This window comes from Sapajus apella, unplaced genomic scaffold (assembly GCF_009761245.1).
Source record: "Sapajus apella isolate SASKATOON/1434 unplaced genomic scaffold, GSC_monkey_1.0 scaffold146, whole genome shotgun sequence".
Taxonomy (NCBI): domain Eukaryota; kingdom Metazoa; phylum Chordata; class Mammalia; order Primates; family Cebidae; genus Sapajus; species Sapajus apella.
The window spans coordinates 1,770,972-1,792,561 of NW_022437086.1; the positions used below are offsets into that span (position 1 = coordinate 1,770,972).

Consider the following 21,590-nt stretch of genomic DNA (forward strand, 5'->3'; position numbering starts at 1 on the left):
AGTTTCAAACCTTAAGAGAAAGCAACAGCTCATGTTCCTGCCTCCTTAGAGTGGAAGCTGCTCTGTGGTGTCAGAAAGACGAGGAATGTGGTGACCTCTCTTATCCATCTGCTTCAAGGCAGCTTTTGGTAAGAGTTGTGTTTGGTGTTGGAGATTGTTTTAAATCTCTGAAATCTCCAAGGAATAGAAGGACTTGTTTTCTTGGTCCATTATCATGTCCTCAGGCAGGAAGCTGTGAATATCCATATCAAGGCAGTGTATGTCGGCTGGGCATGGTGGCTCACACCTGTAATCCCAGCACTTTGGGAGGCTGAGGTGGGTGGATCACTTGAGGCTAGGAGTTCAAGACCAGCCTGGGGAACATGGTAAAACCCCGTCTCTACTAAAAATACAAAAACTAGCCAGGCATGGTGGCACACGCCTGTGATCCCAGCTACTTGGGAGGCTAAGGCACAAGAATAGCTTGAATCCAGGAGGTGGAGGTTGCAGTGAGCCAAGATTGCGCCACCACACTCCAGCCTGGGCAACAGAGCGAGACTCCATCTCAAAAAAATAAAAAATCAGGGCCAGGTGCAGTGGCTCACGCCTGTAATCCCAGCACACTGGGATGCTGAGGCGGGCAGATCACGAGGTCAGGAGTTCAAGACCAGGCTGGCCAACATGGTGAAACGCTGTCTCTACTGAAAAATACAAAAGTTAGCTGGGCATGGTGGCTCGTGCCTATAATCCCAGCTACTTGGGAGGCTGAGGTAGGAGAATTGCTTGAACCAGGACCCAGGAGGCGGAGGTTGCAGTGAGCCGAGATCGCGCCACTACACTCCAGCCTGGGCTACAGAGTGAGACTCCACCTCAAAAAATAAATAAATAAAAAAAAATTAAAAGTAGGCCGGGCGTGATGGCTCACACCTATAATCCCAGCACTTTGGGAGGCCGAGTCGGGTGAATCATGAGGTCAAGAGATTGAGACCATCCTGGCCAACATGGTGAAATCCTGTCTCAACTAAAAAAATAAAAAAATTAGCTGGGCATGGTGGTGCACACCTGTAGTCTCAGCTACTCAGGAGGCTGAGGCAGAAGAATTGCTTGAAGCAGGGAGCCAGAGGTTGCAGTGAGCCAAGATTGTGCCACTGCACTTCAGCCTGGGTGACAGAGTGGTACTCTGTCTCAAAAAAAAAAAAAAAAAAAGGCTTTTTTAGCAGTTATATATCTTAGAATGAATTTTATTTGGAAGAAATATTTAATATTTTTCTCTTTGATAAAAGGTCTTGCTCTGTTACCAAGCCTGGTGTGCAGTGGAGCAATAACAATTCAATGCAGCCAGGAGGCAAGAGACTGCAGTGAGCTGAGATCATGCCACTGCACTCCAGCCTGGGCAACAGAGTGAGACATAATCTCAAAAGGAAAAAAGAAAAAGAAGTTGAGAACTGAGTGTAAAAGCACATTAACACAGTGGGCAGTGAGAACAGGCAGCAGCCAATCCTCAAATGGTCACTTTCCAATACCGAGTGCATTTCATTCTTGGTAGTACTGCATAATGTAATTTCAGTCAGTAAGATGGTCTTCCATTCTTGTGATAAGTGAAGAAGAGAAGTCTCATTTTAGGATCCTAGCTGCTTTGTCACGTCATTTGAGCTGCTGGTACTTGCAAGGGTGATGTGTGTGGGCCTGCGATTCAGTGGTCAGCGACACTCCAGCTTTCCCTGAACTGAAGGAGGTAACAAGACACATGACTATGGTTTGTCCTCAGAGATCTTGTTTACTGCCTTTCTCTTTAGAGCCCTGCGCTGGGTTACACCTCAGATGCTGTGTGTCCCTGTGAATGAAGACGTTCCAGAAGTATCTGATATGGTGGTAAAGGCAATCACAGGTCAGTGAAACCAAGAGCCTTTTCATTGGGATGTTTTCCCCTTAAGGCTAACATTTTGCTATAATATTAGTCTATACATTTCTAAAATGCAGATTGTCGAAGGTACATTGAAATTGGTAAAAGTGATTTGTAAGATTGTTAGTTTTATGAATTTGATGGCATTCAGAATAGCAGGTTAACTCTTCTTCCTTTATTTTCAGGGATTGTAGAATAAATTTTTTCCCTTTTTTTTTGTACTACTTTTTTTTTTTTAATGAAAAATATTTAATCTTCAAATTAAAATTATAAAAGTTCATTTTAAGCTGTTTTAAGAAAGCAAAAGAAATATGTCTATATTTTCCCAAAAAATTAAAGTGATATTTCCCCTCCTCTCAACTACTTATATAAGAAGGTTAACAACCCTTTTAATCTTTAAACCCAAGTTAGTTTGAGGAACATTTCAAAAAATTGTTTTGGTGACAACATCTCAACAGAAAGCCTCTTCATTTATATTTCAAAAGTTTCAAATAGTGTCAACAAACTGACTAGTACGAAAAAATATACACTGTATTTTTAAAGGCCTTTTGGGTTGTTTAGTAGTAAGCAGGCTGCTGGTGTATCTTGGGAGAGGTCAAAATGGCGCTGGGGAAGGGGAAAAGGAGCTCGCTTTCCATTCCTGTGTGCATGCAACAAGCAGCAAAACAGCAAAGTTACTCCAGTTAGCTTGTACTCAGTTGTGCTTTCTGCCAGCAGAAGATCCATTTAATGAATTCTGAAGACTTGGAATATTTGAACCTAGGGAAGGATTTGAGTTTCCCTGCTGAGAACTCCCATTGACTGGGCTCCCATTACCTTTCAAAATACCAGTACACTTCCAATTGTCCATATAATTAGCTTTCCACAATCTTACACAGCCATCATCTCCTGAAGATGCTAGCACTATTCCTGTTATATTCCAACTCACTCGCCAGACCTGAGAATTATGATTATCAAACTGAGCCACTATATGGAGTTCGAATTTTGTTGGCCCACCAGAGGAAGTCAGTTCTTTCCTCACAGGCTTTAATGTAAAAATTCTCACATCTTTGGTTGCTATTGCTAGAATATGGAAAGATCTTCCCAAGTTTGGAGCAAATGCAATATCATGAACAGGATCAGTGACTGTCATAAGAGTTTCAGCTTTTGCGTATTTCCTGGTGTTTTCATTATATTCAAAAATCTGAACCTTGGCCATTGCATTGGGGCTACTGTCATCGCTTCCTACAGCGATCATGGGGGAATGAGCACGAGAGCTTGAAGGGTTCCAAGAAATACAACTACAGCTTAGCTTACATGAGATCTCATGCTGCAAAGACCACTGGCTGAGATTCATAACATCTGGTGCCTCATATATTCTTACTATACCATCCGCTGAACAGGTTGCTAACATAAGACCCATGTGCTTGGGAGCAAACTTCACATCAGTAACAGATGTTCTGCTATCCACCAGAGTTGTCCTTTTAACCCAGTGGCTCTGTCCTCGCAGTTTATCATTTGATTCTCCTACTATTTCTTCCCATACAGCAGCTGTTCGGTCAAATGAACAAGAAGCCAACACCTGTCCAAATTCAGGATGGGCCCATGTTACACTCCATACAGATCCACTATGTGTCTTCCAGCTAGCAGTACAATGCCAATCACCACTTTCACTTTTATCCCAGACCTTAACGCTCTGATCGCTGGAGCAGGTAGCCATCCGCCTCCCGTGGAAATCGAAAGAGACATCGTGGATGAGATCCTTGTGGTCGGCCGCGATGCTACGCGGTACAAACATGGTTTCCGCCGGGCCCGCGCCTCCGAAGAGGGCAGTGACGGCGGCAGCGGCGGCGGCGGCGGCGCGGGGCTCCTGTACTACTTTTTTAATATAGTTTTTATTCAGCTGATTGTTTCCATGATAGAATAAGTTTCTTAAGATTCAGTTGCATTTACATATTTAAAATAATTCTGGATAGACGATGGGAACTGGTAAGGCAAGGTAGCCCTCACACTGGAGTAACATGAAAATGATGCCTCTGATTGGTCGTTAATTAGCGATGCACTGTGAATTATTTCTGGTTTGATCAGGAAGTAAATGCAGTGCCCCAAATCGAGTGGTGTTGCCGTTCTAGACAGGTCCAGCCTCCTCATAAGGTTTGTTTCTCATTCATGGGAACGACCTAGCAAAAGTATGCAATACAAAAGTTTAAATTAAAAAAAAAAAATTCTTGGCCGGGCTAACGCCTGTAATCCAAACACTTTGGAGGCCAAGGCAGGTGGATCTCCTGAGGTCGGGAGTTCAAGACCAGCCTGACCAACATGGTGAAACCCCGTCTTTTAAATAAATAAATATATCTTAATGGAGGGATGTTCAGCTTTGGCCAGTGTCTCCTTTATTAGAAAGAGGACTTGGAAAGACTTGTTTATGTAGACATTGTTAATGAAATTCTGCTGGAAAAGAAGTGGTCAACTGATACTAGCAGTGTTAGAGACTGGCCATCGAGTAGGCTTTTTTGGTTATAGGAACCAGAGATTCACTCAAGCTACAGAAAGAAACGGAAGTGTGCTTAGGCTGTTATCAGGGTTAAAAGGAGGTGGAGTCTTTCAGGACCCTAGCCCCAAGGGTCCTCTAAGGAGTGGGTTATCTCACTGCCTCTGTAGTTGCAAGAGGGTCTGCTCCAGGCATTCTCTGTTGATGTGATTCTTTGACTTTCTCAGGTTCTGCTTCTCTTTGTGTATCTTCACATGTCAACTCCTGTTATTAAGTAAATTACTGTTTTCTATGATTTCCTGAGTAAGTTCTGGAGGTAGAATCCAAGTGGCCCAGATAAACACTATTGTGGTTTTTTCTTCCAAGCTTTTCTGCTAGGCTATGGCATAGGTATCATGAATTTTGACTCCTTTGGGTCAATTCATGACCGGTCATGACTACTCCAACCCCGCGCCTTTGGCTCAGGGAACCTCATAAGAGGTTGAACGTGGAGGCCTTCTGAAAGCCTGAATATGGACCTGGGACTTGTGTTTTTCTTCACTCTTACTAGAAAGTTCAAGATCAGCTGGTTTATGGTTAGAGTGTTCCATGGGAGTTTTGTCCCAGCCAACGCCACGTAGCCTTTACGGCCTTTTGGTAATAGGGAAGTCCCTGGGCTTCCTAGCCTCTTTCACCCAGGTAGGATGGTTCACTGGAGCGTCAGCTGGTGGCGAGTGTTTGTGTGACCTATCAGTGGTGAAAGTAGAGGTGGGTGGCTCGAAGGATCAGAGAAGTATAGCTGTGTTCCACAAATAGTGGGACTCAATAGGAGAGGCATTCTTCTAGGGCAGGGCACTCATGTTCCGAGCTGACAAGTAACAAATAGGAGGCCTGTTCAAGAGAACTGCATAAAATTTAGAGAGTCATTAAGGCCTCTGCTCTGAGGTCTAACAAGTACACTCTTCAGGACTTCTGAAAGGAAGAGTGTGTCACCCCAAGAAGGGGATCAGAGAGTCCATCATCAGTTCCTCTTGGCTCCAAGAGTTCAGGACAAGGAGAGTGTCAGGGCCTGTGGCTGATGGTGGAAGTTTCCCTTTCTCTCTGTTTTGCTTTTTTAAATTTTTGTGTGTACATTAATAGGCATATATATTTATGAGTTCCATGAGCTGTTTTGATCCAGGCAGGTAATGAGTCATAATTACATTAGGGGGAATGGGGTCCATCCTGTGAAGCATTTAGCCCTTGTGCTACAGACAATCCAGTTATATTATCTTGATTACTTTTAAATGTACAATTAAATCACTTTGCCTGTAGTTCCCTTGTTGTGCTAGCAAATACTAGGTCTTATTCTTTCTAACTGTTTTGGTACCCCTTAGCCATCCCCACTATCCCCCGTGCCCCTCACTACCCTTCCCAGCCCTGGTAACCATCCTTCTGGTAAAGCATCCTTCGGTTACTTTAATTTTTTAGCTCCCACCAATGAGTAAGAACATGTGAGGATTGTCTTTCTGCGCCTGGTTTATTTTGCTTAACAAAATATCCTCTTTCATCCATGTTGTTGCAAATGACCGTATCCCATGCTTTTACATGGTTGGATAGTTCCACTGTGTATGTGTGCTGCGTTTTCTTCATCCGTTCATGTTGACAGACACCCTTTCGCATTTGGCTCTACCTGCATGACTTCTGTGTGGCTGTGGGGGCAGTGGTTCTCAGCAGGCACTAATGGTCCCTGGGGACATTTGACAACATCTGAAGATGTTTATTTTTATTTATTTATTTATTTATTTATTTATGTTTGAGACAGGAGCTCTCTGTCATCTAGGCTGGAGTGCAGTGGCATGATCATGGCTCACTGCAGCCTTGACCTCACAGGCTCAAGCGATCCTCCCACTTCAGCCTCCCTAGCAGCTGGGACCACAGGCACGTGCCACCACGCCCAGCTAATTTTTGTTTACATTCTGTAGAGACAGTTTCACCGTGTTGCCTAGGCTGTTCTTGAAGTCCTAGACTCAAGTGATCCTCCCACCTATACCTCCCAAAGTACTGGGATTACAAGTGTGAGCCCACCAAGCTGGGTCTGGAGACAATTTAAAATGTCACAGCAGTGGGGATGCTGCTAACATCTAGGGTAGAGTCCAAGGGTGCTACTCAACACTGTATAGTGCATAGGATGGTTCCCTACAGCAAAGAATTATCCAGCCCCAAATGTCCATGTTGAGAAGCCATGACCTGGAGGTATAGCCTTTGTTTTCACAACTCCATTAAAGATCATCCTGGACACCTGGACTCAACGGGGATGGTATACACACACACACAGTCAGCCCTGTGCTTCCTGCTTATAACAAGGCAGAGCCCCGGGAGAAGACATAGAGCAGTTCTCCAGGGCTCTGAAGGGTAAACCCTAGCAGGCAGGCTGGGGAGGGAAATTCTTAGACAGCAGTGAGTTTCCCGTGTGTTGCCTTCTCCTCCTGTATCTCCTAGTTGAGATTTTAAAGCAGTGCAAATGATGAAATCACACACGAGGAGTCCAAAGAGTTCCATGAAAACTTTCAGGCCAGAGAACGCTAGGAAGGGGTCGCCACAGGATAAAGCATGTGGAAGAGATCCCTGGGGGTGTTTGTCTTCCCTTATTCTCCTTTTCCTTCCCTTCTTTCCCTTTTTCCACCCCAGCCCGGCATCATGGCAATAGCAGCCACACACATATCCAGATAAAACATAATTTACTTGTACTTGCTTTCAAAATGTCAACAATAAAGATGAACAGGATGCAAGATGAAGGAACACTGAAAAATAAAGATTAACAAGAAAGTGGTTTAAAGTTTAAAAGAGAGAATAGAAATCACCAATAAAAGGTAGAAGGCTAAAGATAAATGAAGGTAGTAAAAATAGCTTAAAAAATCTTACCCAATCCAATTCTTATTTGTATTAAGTTCCATTTAAGTAGAAAAAAATAAATAGATGAAGACATGGTAACAATAATTATAACCCATAATTAAAGGAACCAAACAATAAAGTAGGCAAAAGTTATATAAGTCACACAGTAGCCTCATAAGTAAGGGAATAAAGCACTCATAAATTAAAATAAGGCCTGTGGATTTGCCCAGCACATCTGTCCCCCACACGTTGTCTTTCATGGCAGATGGGCCTAGGAAGACTGACCCTCAGGGTTGATGACCTAAGAGCAGAAAGAACCCTTTGGTATACACCACCACATGACCCAAGTCCGAAACTTTTATTCCTGCTAGTGGCAAGAATTTGGTGTAAAATTAAGCTGCCTTGGCTATTTTCTCTTATGGTGTCCCAAGTTGCTGGCAGATGTGCACCCCCAGAGGCACGCTCCCACTCCAACAGTGCTGTCACTGTGTGCCTCAGCACCCTTCCCTCTCTCCTAGGCTTGTTGGAAGAGGATACGCATTCGTGAGAGCCCATTACATGGACTTAATGGTAGCCGTGGGTAGTGAAATTTTTCTCTGGAAGAAGTAAAATGTTATTTTGAGATTAAATTTATCCTTGATATTGGCCTGGTCAACATGGCGAAACCCCATCTTTACTAAAAGTAGAAAAATTTAGCTAGGCATGGTGGCAGGCACCTGTAATCCCAGCTACTTGGAAGGCTGAGGCAGGAGAATTGCTTGAATCTGGGAGGCAGAGGTTGCAGTGAGCAGAGATCGCACCACTGCACTCCAGCCTGGGCAACAAAGAGAGAAACTCTGTCCAAAAAAAAAAAAAGTGGGCTTTACAGTCAGATAGACATGATTTCAAATTCCCACCCTGCTACCTACTGTCTGTACGATCTTGGGAAAATCATTTAACCTCTCTGTACCTCAGCCCCCTCATCCATAAAATGGATACTATTAATAGTGTCCATCACATAATCTGAGGATTAGAGAAACGTGCTTGTAAGGCACACTGTGTAGTACCTGGCTCGTGGTTCTGTTTTCTGTGAGTATGAGCTCATACTTACTGTTTTGGGAGGGTCTGAGTCATTTATACACTAAGTTAACTGCTAGAGAAGGGGTTAGGGTTTCTTTGTAACTTTAGAGATAAAAAATGATTTTCCTGTTGCTTCTTTTATATGATTTTTTTTTTAATGTGATTCTTTTCTCATGGGAAATAGTGTCTTTTCTGCTTTGTAGATATCATCGAAATGGATTCCAAGCGTGTGCCTCGAGATAAGTTGGCCTGTATCACCAAGTGCAGCAAGCACATCTTCAATGCCATTAAGATCACCAAGAACGAGCCAGCATCGGCGGATGACTTCCTCCCCACCCTCATCTACATCGTTCTGAAGGGCAACCCCCCACGCCTTCAGTCCAATATCCAGTATATCACGCGCTTCTGCAATCCAAGCCGGCTGATGACTGGAGAGGATGGCTACTATTTCACCAATCTGGTGAGTGATTTCTTGTGTGATGGAGAACTAGGGGAGGCGGTGGTTTTAGGAAGGCCACAGGTCTCTCAGGCCTATGACAAGTGAGTGAGTTCCTGTGTGATGGAGGAGAACTAGGGGAAGTGGTGATTTTAGGGAGGTCACAGGCCTCTCAGACCTATGACAAGTGAAGCCTCCTGTGTGAGAAGGCAGTGTGGCTGAAGAAGCTCACTTTCTGTCACAGAGCACAAGGACCATACCATACAGACACTCCACCTCCCAGCACTTGATCAGAGATTGTGTTCATCCTGTAGGAAACAGATGACATGTGTTGGGCATCACTCCCCAGGGTCCTGGGAAGAGTCCTTTTCTTGCCTGGGCTTTTTCAACCATAAATAAGGCAAATCTTGGACATTAATTCATTTTGAGAGGATTTAAGATTGATTTTTTTTGTTTGTTTTATTCCGCAAGTTACTTCTAAGAATTGAATACTGAGATTTTTTTTTTTAAAAGGTGAGTTCAGAGGATGTGAAATGATTTTCAAGGATGGTTTTGTTGCAGTGGTTATTGATTCTAGGCAAGATAGTATTTAATTATATATATATATAAAAATAAGGCTTGAGTACTTCCCCCCCTCCCTTTTTTTTTTTTGGCTGCAGGGTCTCACTCTGCCAACCAGGCTGCAGTAGAGTGGTACAGTCATAGCTCACTGCAGCCTCAACCTCCCAGGCTCAAGCAATCCTGCTACCTCAGCCTGCTCTGTAGCTGGTACCACAGGCATGTACCACTACACAGGCTAATCTTTTTTTGAGAGAGAGATGGGGTCTTGCTATGTTGCCCAGGCTGGTCTCATACTCTTGGGCTCAAGCAGTCCTGCTACCTTGACCTCCCTAAGAGCTGGAATTGCAGGCATGAACCACCGTTTCTGACCTGAATACTTCCTTTTTCTTCCTGCTAAACTCTGCTTGTTTGCTTTCAACTGAATGTACTGTGAAGCTAATGAATTTGGAGCCTTGGAGCAGCTTATTGACGTGGTTTTCTGTGCTGAGAGCCTGGTAACTAAGAGGTGGGGAGGGGAAGCCAGGATGCATAGGGAGCATTTCTGATAAATTACCTAAAAAGATCTCAAAAAAGGTACTTGAATCTCCATGACTCTAGAAATATGTTGTGATTTATTTCTATATTCTAGGTATGTGTTTGCCACTTTTTTTCCTTTTCTTGTAAGTAGGTTCCTAGAATTGTATAAGCAGCCTCAGGTTTCCTCCAAACCTGGACCTGCCCCGTCACTCGTCACCCTTCACAATTGTGTTTAGCTGCGTGTTGCTGTCATCACCAGCATCTTGAGAGTGTGGTTTGCAGGTGGAGGAACTTGGGAATGCTCTTGATCAAAATGATGCTTGCTCCCTTATTCACAGTGTTTTCTGTCCTCCCAGGCACATTGAGATTTAAACTGTAGTACTGAAAAAAAGTTTCAGTAGCCCAAATAGAATGAGATTAGAAGTACTCCTATATCTTTTTTTTTTTTTTTTTTTTTGAGATGGGGTCTCACTCTGTCACCCAGGCTGGAATGCAGTGGTGTGATCTCAGCCCACTGCAACCTCCACTTCCTGGGTTCAAGCGATTCGTGTGCCTCAGCCTCTCAAGTAGTTGGGATTACAGGCATGTGCCACCACGCCCAGCTAATGTTTGTATTTTTAGTAGAGACAGTGTTTCACCTTGTTGGCCAGGCTGGTCTTGAACTCCTCTCAAACCACACTCCCAAGGTGCTCAAGCAATACACCCACTTCAGTTTCCCACAGTGCTGGGATTACAGACATGAGCCACTGCATCTGGCCTCATATTTATTAATATAAATGAAACATACACTTGCCTGTAAAGGAAGAGCCTTTTGAATTCAGCTCTTTATCCAGAGCAGGTCAGACAGTCTGGAAGTCTGAGAAGTATGAACGTGGAGACATGGTAGGTCCTGGGAGAAGTGAAGGAGGACCAGGATGTGTGTGAGCAGAGCCACTGTTGCCAACAGTAGAGGCGGCTGGCTCACATACTCAGCAGCTTCTAGTGCCCTTGGCCTGCAGCCTTAAGTATGTTTGTACCTTCCCTCTGTATCCTCTTCCTGCCTGACTCAGAGTCTGTCTCCCACACCCACTGCTCCATTGAAACTGCTCTGGCAAAAGTACAGTCTGCCAGCTGCCAGACCCCACGGGTACTCACAGTCTTCATCTTACTTCACTTCTCATAGCACTCTCAATTGTTCCTTTCTTCTGCAACTTCTGTTGTTCCTTCGCTTCCACAATTCCACTACTTCTTATCTCTTTGTAAAGTCTGTGTCTCCTACTTCCACCTTGAATCGTGTCATTCCCTGGGACCCCATACTCTCTGCATCTCTTCCTGCACCATCTGCTCTGTTACAGAGCTGTCACTCACCTGTGCAGTGATGACTCACAGCTCTGTGTCACCTCTCTTGACCTCACACTTGTATTGCACCTCAAATACAATTTATTCAGAGCTAATTCCCCTTCCAATGTTTGTTTCTTTTCCAGTATTCCCTGTTCCTGTTAGTGGCAATGGCATGTCTCCATTCACCTAAGCGAGGAGTTAGAATCACCTCCTTTTTCCAGGTCACAGAGGGGCCACAGCAACTCCACACACACCCTGAGCCAGATGGGCATGTGCTTCCATTCTCCTCAGATGAATCAGTTTTTCCTTTTTCTTTTTTTGTTTTTTTTCCTAGAGATGGGGTTTCTACCTCAACTGTTGCCCAGGCTGGTCTCGAACTCCTGGCCTCAAGCAGTCCTCCCACCTCGGCCTCCCAAAGTGCTGGGATTACAAGCATGAGCCAACTCGCCTGGCTCAGATGTCTCTTGAATTGGGCCTTTGCAGTGGTATTTCTATACCAATAATTGCTACCATGTATTCATTGCTCACTGCAGGGCTCTTGGAAGCACGTGGCATGTGCTGTGTTGTTTAATTCTCACAATAAATCTGGGTGGTATTTCCCCCCATTTACAGGTGCAGAAACCTCAGAGACCTTAAGTAACTTTCCCAGGGTCACTCACTGTTGCTGTTAAGTCAAAGAGGTGACAGTTAACTCAGATTCTGTCATTTCAGAGCCGTTCTTGTTTTCTGTTTGTTTTTGAGATGGTGTCTCACTCTGTTGCCAGGCTGGAGTGCAGTGGCGCAATTTCGGCTCACTGCAACCTCCACCTCCCGGGTTCAGGTGATTCTCTTGCCTCAGCCTTCCAAGTACCTGGGACTATAGGCGGCCACCACCATGCCCGACTAATTTTTATATTTTTAGTAGAGACAGGGTTTCACCGTGTTGGCCAGGATCGTCTCCATCTCTTAACCTTGTGATCCACCCGCCCCGGCCTTCCAAAGTGCTGAGATTACAGGCATGAGCCACCGCACCCCGCCCAGAGCTGTTCTTTTAACCACTTGATGTTAAAATATTTCTTTGAGGGCCGGGCGCGGTGGCTCAAGCCTATAATCCCAGCACTTTGGGAGGCCGAGGCGGGTGGATCATGAGGTCAAGAGATCGAGACCATCCTGGTCAACATGGTGAAACCCCGTCTCTACTAAAAATACAAAAAATTAGCTGGGCATGGTGGCGCGTGCCTGTAATCCCAGCTACTCAGGAGGCTGAGGCAGGAGAATTGCCTGAACCCAGGAGGCGGAGGTTGCGGTGAGCCGAGATCCCACCATTGCACTCCAGCCTGGGTAACATGAGTGAAACTCCGTCTCAAAAAAAAAAAAAAAAAAAAAAAAAAATTTCTTTGAGGATCAGAGGTCCGTGTGTCACACCAGTGTCTTGAGGACCCATGCTCACTTGGGGCTTGCATCCTGGGTAGGGATAGCAGGCCTGGGAAGACGCAAACAGAATGGCTTTATGCAGAATGGCTTTGTGGTGCACCAGGGGAGGCTGCACCGAGACACTGACTCCGGAGCTCCTGGGAGTGTACAGGAAGCATGATCGGGTATAGGAGTAGGTAATTTTTGACACTGGAGTACCTGGAAGTTCATTAGTTTGTTTTGTTTACTTTTGCTTCTATTTTAAATTCTCTGTGATAAAAAGATTTTTACAAATCGATTCGAGTATGTGTAGCTTTCCTAATACCACTGTATTAACGTCCTCTTCTTATAGTGCTGTGCTGTGGCTTTTATTGAGAAGTTAGATGCCCAGTCTTTGAATTTAAGTCAGGAGGATTTTGATCGCTATATGTCTGGCCAGACCTCTCCCAGGAAGCAAGAAGCTGAGAGTTGGTCTCCTGATGCTTGCTTAGGTGTCAAGCAAATGTACAAGAACTTGGATCTCCTGTCTCAGTTGAATGAACGACAAGAAAGGATCATGAATGAAGCCAAGAAACTTGAAAAAGACCTAATAGATTGGACAGATGGAATTGCAAGGGAAGTTCAAGACATTGTTGAGAAATACCCGCTGGAAATAAAGCCTCCGAATCAACCATTAGCTGCTATTGACTCTGAAAACGTTGAAAATGATAAACTTCCTCCACCACTGCAACCTCAAGTTTATGCGGGATGATCACAATTTACGTGGAGAGTATTTATTTGAGCCTAAATTGTAGGTAGCCCTTACTACTTTCAGCTGATTGGGATCTAGAATATAACTAAATTGCTTATAAATATCAGAGCATTTTTAAAGGTACAGTGGATGGGGATTGCTTTTATTGTTTTTCCTAGCAGGGGAAGCTTAGTTAATAATAAAATACTATTTATTTGAGTTACTGATACAGATTCACATAAGACTTGTGTGCAAATTTTGTCTCAATCTTTTTTTCCCCTCCATGATTTTCCTATATGCTTCCTCTGTGGTTTGGTTTTGGTAAATAATTGCCTTTTAAAGTATAAAACAAATGAATGCTACAAAGTGTATGTTTAAGGAAATTCAATGGTACCACTCTTCCACAGTTTGAAATAATTTTATAATTGTAAAGATAGAAATTATATTGATAATATGTAAAATTGTAAATATGTTAAAAAAAAAAAACAAGGAATGGTGTCTGCTGTGCATGGCATTTTATATGTTAATTTTTTAGTTTAAAATGAAGTATATTGAATGTTTGCCTTTAGCACCATTTTATTTGGTTTGTCCCACTAAAATGACTCGAGAAGTGTTTAAACAAACTTTCCTGAAGATGTGCACTCCATCTTTAACAACATGTTAGCCCTAACTTTGAGGTTCTATATCGTCAGAGACTATGACACCACTAAGTTTCAGAATAAATTTTAGGCCACATAAAATAGTTGTTTCATGTAGTCGATAGGAGACTTTAAACCATGGTTTTAGCTTATTTTCCCCTTATTCATTCAGCAAATCTCTATTGGATTGTTTGGTGTGAAGGAGCAGGCCCTGGGTCTGGAATGGAAGGCAGGAATTAACAGGCCACTGATGGTGGTAGGTGACGGGTCCCTTAGCTATAAGATGCAGGGGGCGTCTTGCAGCCTCCACAATGTACTTTTGACTTTATGGGCAGGCCAGATACGTTTTCTGATCCTCTTTCAGGACATTTCAACCTCAGGACTGTTAACATTAGTGGCCTGAGAGGTGTTTGTTGTGAGGGTCCACCCTGTGCATGGTAGAATGTTCAGCAGCATTCCTGCTCACCATACCTGCTAGACGCCAGTAGCACCCCACAGAGCTGTGAAAAATTCTCTCCAGACAGTCAGATGTCTCCTGGGGCCATATCTCCCCCCACCCCCGCTCCCGTAAGAACCACTGATGTGTTGTACAAACCAGGAGGTACCCTCCTGGTGGTTAATACGGTGTAACCAAAGAATCTTGCACTCAATGCACAGTGTGATGTTAACTAAATGAGTAAAATAGGAGGCTGGACAGCTACCTGCGTTGTAGAACCTCTTCTCATGGCAGTGGAACCTTCCATAACCTACATGTACCACTGATGATTTTTCTTCCACTCAGTGACTTCCACAGATTGTGCAAGTATACTTGTGAAATCGTGCATGAGGGAGGCCCCAGGGCACTGTTTTCGGGAACAGCATCACTTCACACAAGCAGCTGGGAAGGATTCTCTTGCTTTTCCATTATCTTCCTAAGAATGGAGCCCAAAATTGCAGAGCAGTAATTTTGGAATAAAATCAAGATGGATATAAAACTTCTTATTCTTAAATTTACATGTAAGATCTATGAAGCCTGACACATCTGTGTCATCATGCACTGAAGACGGGAAGCAGTTCACTGAGTCAGCTGGTTCGCAGGCTTGCATAGAAGGTGATGAGTTACTACCAAAAGCCAGTGAGAATCTTCTCATAGAATAACCTGGGTCCAAGTGATGTTAGTAGAAAAGTTCCTTGTCTTTGTTTTAATTTTCTATGTGCTTTTTAGGTGCGAATCCAGATATGTAGTCTTAATTCCCCTGGAAAATACACAGTTCTTTTAGTTATTGTACATTCTGTTTGTTAAATAAACTGCAAATCAACTTCCCACAAAAGCTGACTTCTTTGGGTCTCTTAACATATCTTTAAAGTAGATCATTGAATTGATTTTTTGGTAGTATCTCATATTGGTCAAATTCTTCAGGTATGGACTCTCGCCTTATAGGCTTCTGTTTCTCTTAAGTCAGCATCAATACAATGGCCAGAGTTTCTGTTTTTGCAACAAGAAGGTGTTGGTATTTTATGTATGGTAAATGTGATTGGAATAAACCTTTGGACAGAAGTCTTTATCAATAAAGTTTCGCAATCCATCCCTCTTCCAAAAATTGATTTGGTTCTTTCTTAGGAAAATATACATTATTATTAATATTCTTTCTTTCTTTCTTTTTTTTTTTTTTTTGAGACGGAGTTTCACTCATGTTACCCAGGCTAGAGTGCAATGGCGCGATCTCGGCTCACCGCAACCTCCGCCTCCTGGGTTCAGGCAATTCTCCTGCCTCAGCCTCCTGAGTAGCTGGGATTACAGGCACGCGCCACCATGCCCAGCTAATTTTTTGTATTTTTAGTAGAGAGGGGGTTTCACCATGTTGACCAGGATGGTCTCGATCTCTTGACCTCGTGATCCACCCGCCTTGGCCTCCCAAAGTGCTGGGATTACAGGCTTGAGCCACTGCGCCCGGCTATTATTAATATTCTATGCTATAAAGGTTTTCTGGTTAAGCTACAGCCATCATCATACCTAAAAATGAAACATTAGAGACATTTGCCAGCTTTAGAAGACAAGAATATTTGCTGTCACCACAATTAACATTGTTCTGGTAGTTCTACCAAGGTACTCGGTCTTCAAAAAGAAGTAAAAATAGAGAAAAGATGAGTTAACGTAATCAATATAGAGCTATTATTGTCTTGTGGTAGGGGCATGAACTCTGGAGCTGGAAGGCTTGGATTTGGTTTTGAATTTTGATTCTGCTACTTTTTTTTTTTTTTTTTTTTTTTTTTTAAAGACGGGGTTTCACTATGTTAGGCTGGTCTTGAATTCCCAACCTCAGGTGATCCACCTGCCTTGGCCTCCAAAGTGCTTGGATTACAGGTGTGAGCCACCACGCCCAGCCTGCTACTTTTTTTTTGAGACAGAGTTTCACTTTTGTTGCTCAGGCTTGAGTGCAATGGTTTAATCTCGGCTCACCTCAACCTCCGTCTCCCAGGTTCAATTGATTCTCCTGCCTCAGCCTCCCGAGTAGCTGGGATTACAGATATGCACCACTGTGCCTTGGCTACTTTTTTGTACTTTTAGTAGAGATGGGGTTTCTCTATGTTGGTCAGGGTGGTCTTGAACTCCCGACCTCGGGTGATCCACCCACCTTGGCCTCCCAAAGTACTGGGATTACAGGTGTGAGCCACTGCGCCCGGCCTTGGCTACTTATTTAGTTCATTGGCCCTTAACAAATCTCATGTTTCAGATCCTGCAGCTGTGAAATGGGGATAATATTACTGCTTCATGGAATTTTTCTCTGAACTTAGAACAAATGACAGCTATTATTTGTAGATGGTTATTTTATGTAGAAAAACCCAAGAGAAGGCTGGGTGTGGTGGCTAACACCTGTAATCACTTTGGAGGGCAAGGCTTGAGGCCAGGAGTTCGAGAGCAATCTCAGCAACATAGAACCCTATATCTACAAAAAATAAAACACTAGCCGGGTGTCGTGGCTCACCCCTGTAATCCAAGCACTTTGGAGGCCAAGGCGGGTGGATCACCTGAGGTCGGGAGTTCAAGACCAGCCTGACCAACATGGTGAAACCCCGTCTTTAAAAAAAAATAAAAAATAAAACACTAGCTGGACATGGTGGTATGCACCTGTAGTCTCAGCTACTGGGAAGGCTAAGGTGAGAAGATCACCTAAGCCAGGAATTTGAGGTTGTAGTGAGCTGTGATCTCACCACTGCATGGCAGCCTGAGTAAGACCCTGTCTTTAAAAAAAAACAAAAAAAAAGGGAAAACCTAAGAAAATTTATATTAACTATAGAGTTTCATCTCTATGTTAGAGATGAAATTCTACAAGAGTGATAAAAACTAGCTGGGTGCAATGGCTCACACCTGTAATCCCAGCACTTTGGCAGGCTGAGGCGGGTGGATCATTTGAAGTCGGGAGTTTGAGACCAGCCTGACCAACATGGAGAAACCCCCATCTCTACTAAAAACACAAAATTAGCTGGGCATGGTGGCACATGCCTGTAATCCCAGCTACCTGGAGAGCTTGAACCCGGAGGCGGAGGTTGCAGTGAGCCAAGATTGCACTATTGCATTCCAACCTGGGCGAGAAGAGCAAAAACTCTGTCTCAAAAAAAAAAAAAACTTAACTGTACAAAATGACTTTCCTATATACCAGTGCTAACCAGTTAGCAAATATTATGGGGAAAAATTAATTTACAATTGGAAACAAATATAAATCACCTATAGAGAACATGGCTTTCAGGATCTATATGAGAAACAGAAGACAGAGAAACACAAAGGTATGGTTGCAGAGGGCCCTATGCTTGGACTTCAGGGCTCCGTTGCTGCCGTCTTGAAATTTTTTTTTTTTTTTGAGATAGGGTCTTGCTCTGTCACCCAGGTTGGAGTGCAGTGGTGCTCGCATTACTTACTGCAGCCTCAACCTCCTGGGCCTAAGCTGTCCTGTCTCAACCACCTGAGTAGCTGGGACCACACCTGTGCTCCCCTGCACCCACCTAATTTTTAAGTTTTTTATAGAGACAGCATCTCACTATGTTGTCCAGGCTGGCCTTAAACTCTTGGGCTCAAGCAGTCCTCCTACCTTGGCTTCCTAATGTGCTGGGATTACAGGCATAAGCCGCCAGGTCAGGAGTTTGAGACCCGGCTGGCCAACGTGGTAAAACGCTATCTCTACTAAAAATACAAAAATTAGTCGGGTGTGGTGGTGTATGCCTGTAATCTCAGCTGCTCAGGAGGCTGAGGCACAGGAATCACTACTTGAACAGGGAAGCGGACGTTGCAGTGAGCTGAGATCGTGCCACTGCACTCCAGCCTAGGCAACAAAGCAAGACTCCCATCTCAAAAAAAAAAAAAAATCATGTTAGAATTGCAGTGTGGGAAATAAAAATATCCTCTTCAAAGTTTCCTTTCTTGTTTAAAAAAAAATTCCTAAGTGTTGGAAATAATAGTTTGTTTTAAACACTTTCTTTAGAAGTCTTTTTGCTAGAACCCCTACACAGTGTAGCTGTTAGACATGCTTACAGGTGCATAGTACATTCTATGTCCTTGTACTTTAATGAAGATATCTGTGCTGAACGTGCTCACAGGCATGTCCCAGCTTGCAGCCTGTGCCCCTTCCTTATTTGAACTTCCCCTTTTTGCTCTCCATTGATTTTTCCTGTTTAGAAAAGTTTTAAGTTATTAGCCAATCAGGTGTTAGTTTAGATTGTGAGGTCTGGCTCCAGCCAGCGCAGATCAGACACAGCAGTAAAGACGACCCCCCCAAATGTGTAAGAAATAAATATGTCTGCTTTCCTTTGTTCATTGTACTCTCGTGGCAAGATTGCTTTGGGACCCTTTCTGCAGGAAGTAAAAAGAATTGCTTTGCTGAGAGATCCTTAGTCCCAGTACTAATTTTTCTTTGCATCGAGCATCTATTTCCAATTTCTATTTCCAACAGCAGAGACCGAAGAATGGATCTATTAACTGGGATACAGATCAATAGAAATTTCCAATGTGAGCAACAGAGAGAAAACTGAAATTTTAAAATGGAGGCTCAGGGACCTGTGGGATAGTTAAAAAAAAAATCTGTTATTCTTCTGGAGTCCCAGCAGGAGAGGAGAAAAATGCATATGGCTAAAAAAAAAAATTAACAGCTGAACATCTCCCCCAAAATTTCAAAGGCAGAAAGCTACAGATTTAAGAAGCTAAGTGAACCACAAACAGGATAAATAAATTATGCAAAGACATGTCACAAACCTCTCAGAATTAAAGACAAAAAAACCTTGAAAGTAGTTAAATAGCAAATGACAGATTACCTATAGTGAAACGATCGACTGATTGGTGGATAGAGTTTTTGAGACAAGGCTTCTCTGTTGCCCAGGCTGGTGTGCAATGGCACAATCATGGCTCAAGGCAGCCTGGGCTTCAGGACTCAGGTGATCCTCCCACTTCAGCCTGGGACTATGGGCATGAACCACCACCCCTGGCTAATATTTTCTGTATTTTTTATAGAAAAAATACATAAGTCTCCCTATGTTGCCCAAGCTGGTCTGGAACTCCTGACCTCAAGTGATCCTCCCTCCTCAGACTCCCAAAGTACTGGAATTACTGGAATGAGTCACCATTCCTGGCCAAAAATATCTTGAAAGTAGTAAACAGCAAATCACACATTGCTTATAGTAGAACAATGGTTTTAATGACAGTGGATTTCTCTTCAGTAACAATGGTGACCAGAAGAAAGTGAAATAACATTTTTTCAAGTGCTCAAAAAAATGCCAAAAATACCATTTAGACATGAAAATGAAATAAAGACATTCCATAGGATTTTTCACCAGTAGACCACCCCTAAAAGAATGGCTAAAGGAAGTTGTTCAACAAAAAGGTAATGATGGATGAAGGAAACTTGGACATTCCAAATGAAGAAACAAGAGAATGGGCACATGTGTGAGTAAATATAATACACTACCCTTCTGCTCTTTAGGTTTTTGGGTTTTTTTTTTTTTTTTGAAACAAGGTCTCACTCTGTCACTCAGGCTGGAGTACAGTAGTGCGATCATAGCTCATTGCCGTGTTGACCACCTGACCTCAAGGGATCCTTCCACCTCAGCCTCCTGAGTAGTTGGGAACACAGGTTCACACCACCACCCCTGACTATCTTCTTCTTATTTGTAGAGACTGTATCTCCCTATATTGCCCAGACTGGTCTCAACCTCCTGGGCTCAAGTGATCCTCTCATCTCAGCCTCCCAATGCGTTGGAAGTACAGGCACAAGCCAGTGCACTTAGCCCATATTCTCTTAATGAGAAAAAAATCATGTTACAAAGTGTTTGCTTGGTTAACAGTTTACTGAGCCTTAAACTGACAACTTCAGAGCTTAATTTTTTTGGTTATTTACCTTTCTTTTCTTTTTTTTTTTTTTTGAGATGGAGTTTCACTCTTGTCACCCAGGCTGGAGTGCGATGGTAGGATCTTGCCTCACTGCAACCTCTACCTCTCTGGTTCAAGTAATTGTCCTGTCTCAGTCTCCCAAGTAACTGGGATTACAGGTACATGCTGCCACGCCCAGATAATTCTTTATATGTTTAGGAGAGATGGATGGGGTTTCATCATTGGTCAGGCTGGTCTCGAACTCCCAACCTCAGGCAATCCACCTGCCTCAGCCTCCCAAAGCGCTGGGATTACAGGCGTGAGCTACTGTGCCTGGCCATGTCTTTTTTTTCTTTTTTTAGACAGGGCCCCACTCTGTCACTCAGGCTGGAGTGCACTGGTGCCATCATGGCTCACTGCATCCTCAACCTCCCTGGGCTCAGGCAGTCCTCCCACTTTAGTTCTTCAAGTAGCTGGGATTACAGGCACCCTGCCACCATGCCTGGCTAATTTTTGTATTTTTTATAGAGGTGGGTTTTCGCCATGTTGCCCAGGCTGGTCTTGAACTCCTGGCCTCAAGAGACCCTCCTGCCTGAGCCTCCCAAAGCGCTGGGAATACAGGTGTGAACCACTGTGCCTGGCACAGGTCTCTGATATGGTTTCAGATGGACTATGTGAATTGGTTTGGGTAATGATAAAGGCTCTCATTTTTGCGTGTCTATTTGGAGAAAGGTGTACTTGTCATTCCTCGTTTCATTTTACTCAGTAGGGAAAGAAATTTCCATTCAGACGTTAATATCCATTCCCTTATTGGCATTCAGGTCAGGAAGACACTGTCACAATATACATTATACATGTTTAATAAAAATCACACATTCCAACTTTGAACCAGACTTTCCCTGTGATCCCTTTCACAGTGGAATCTCCATTCGGCCCTGTATCAATTCTGCTGCCCCTCAGCAACACTCTTCACTGGGTTCCTGTCATCGTGAACTTTTTAAAGAGTTTCTTCTCAATCCTGACCATTTCCCATACACATTTGTGAAAGGCCTTTCGAATCCCGCTGGGAACTGGATCAAGAGGTACTGTCCTTGTGGATCTTCTTTCTCTATTACTGCTTTGATTCTTTATTTGATAGGGATGTCACTTTATTTTTTATTGTTTATTATTTATTTTTGAGACAGAGTTTCATGCTATCACCCTAGCTGGAGTGCAGTGTCGCGATCTCAGCTCACTGCAACCTCCGCCTCCGGGGTTCAACAGATTCTCCTGTCTCAGCCTCCTGAGTAGTTGGGCTTATAGGTGCCCCCCACCATGCCTGGCTATTTTTTATATTTGTAGTAGAGACAGGGTTTCACCATGTTGGCCAGGCTGGTCTCGAACTCCTGACCTCAAGTGA

The 21,590-nt window shown here is 43.6% G+C and overlaps 1 protein-coding gene and 1 pseudogene across 9 annotated transcripts in view; one reads left to right on the forward strand and one right to left on the reverse strand.

Annotated features, from left to right (window-relative positions):
- The window catches only part of RABGEF1 (RAB guanine nucleotide exchange factor 1), a 77,227-nt gene extending 61,790 nt beyond the window's left edge, over nt 1-15,437 (forward strand). For all 8 annotated transcript variants that reach the window (XM_032264689.1, XM_032264690.1, XM_032264683.1 and 5 more), the window contains 3 exons: nt 1,776-1,867; nt 8,468-8,724; nt 12,842-15,437. In XM_032264689.1, the coding sequence (XP_032120580.1) occupies nt 1,776-1,867; nt 8,468-8,724; nt 12,842-13,240 (748 nt within the window). In that variant the 3' untranslated portion in view covers nt 13,241-15,437. The remainder of the gene's footprint in view (nt 1-1,775; nt 1,868-8,467; nt 8,725-12,841) is intronic.
- Nucleotides 2,118-3,724, reverse strand: LOC116540895 (annotated as a pseudogene). Its single transcript, XR_004264629.1, has one exon. The product of XR_004264629.1 is annotated as a nucleoporin SEH1 pseudogene (transcript).
- Nucleotides 15,438-21,590: the final 6,153 nt, after the last annotated feature.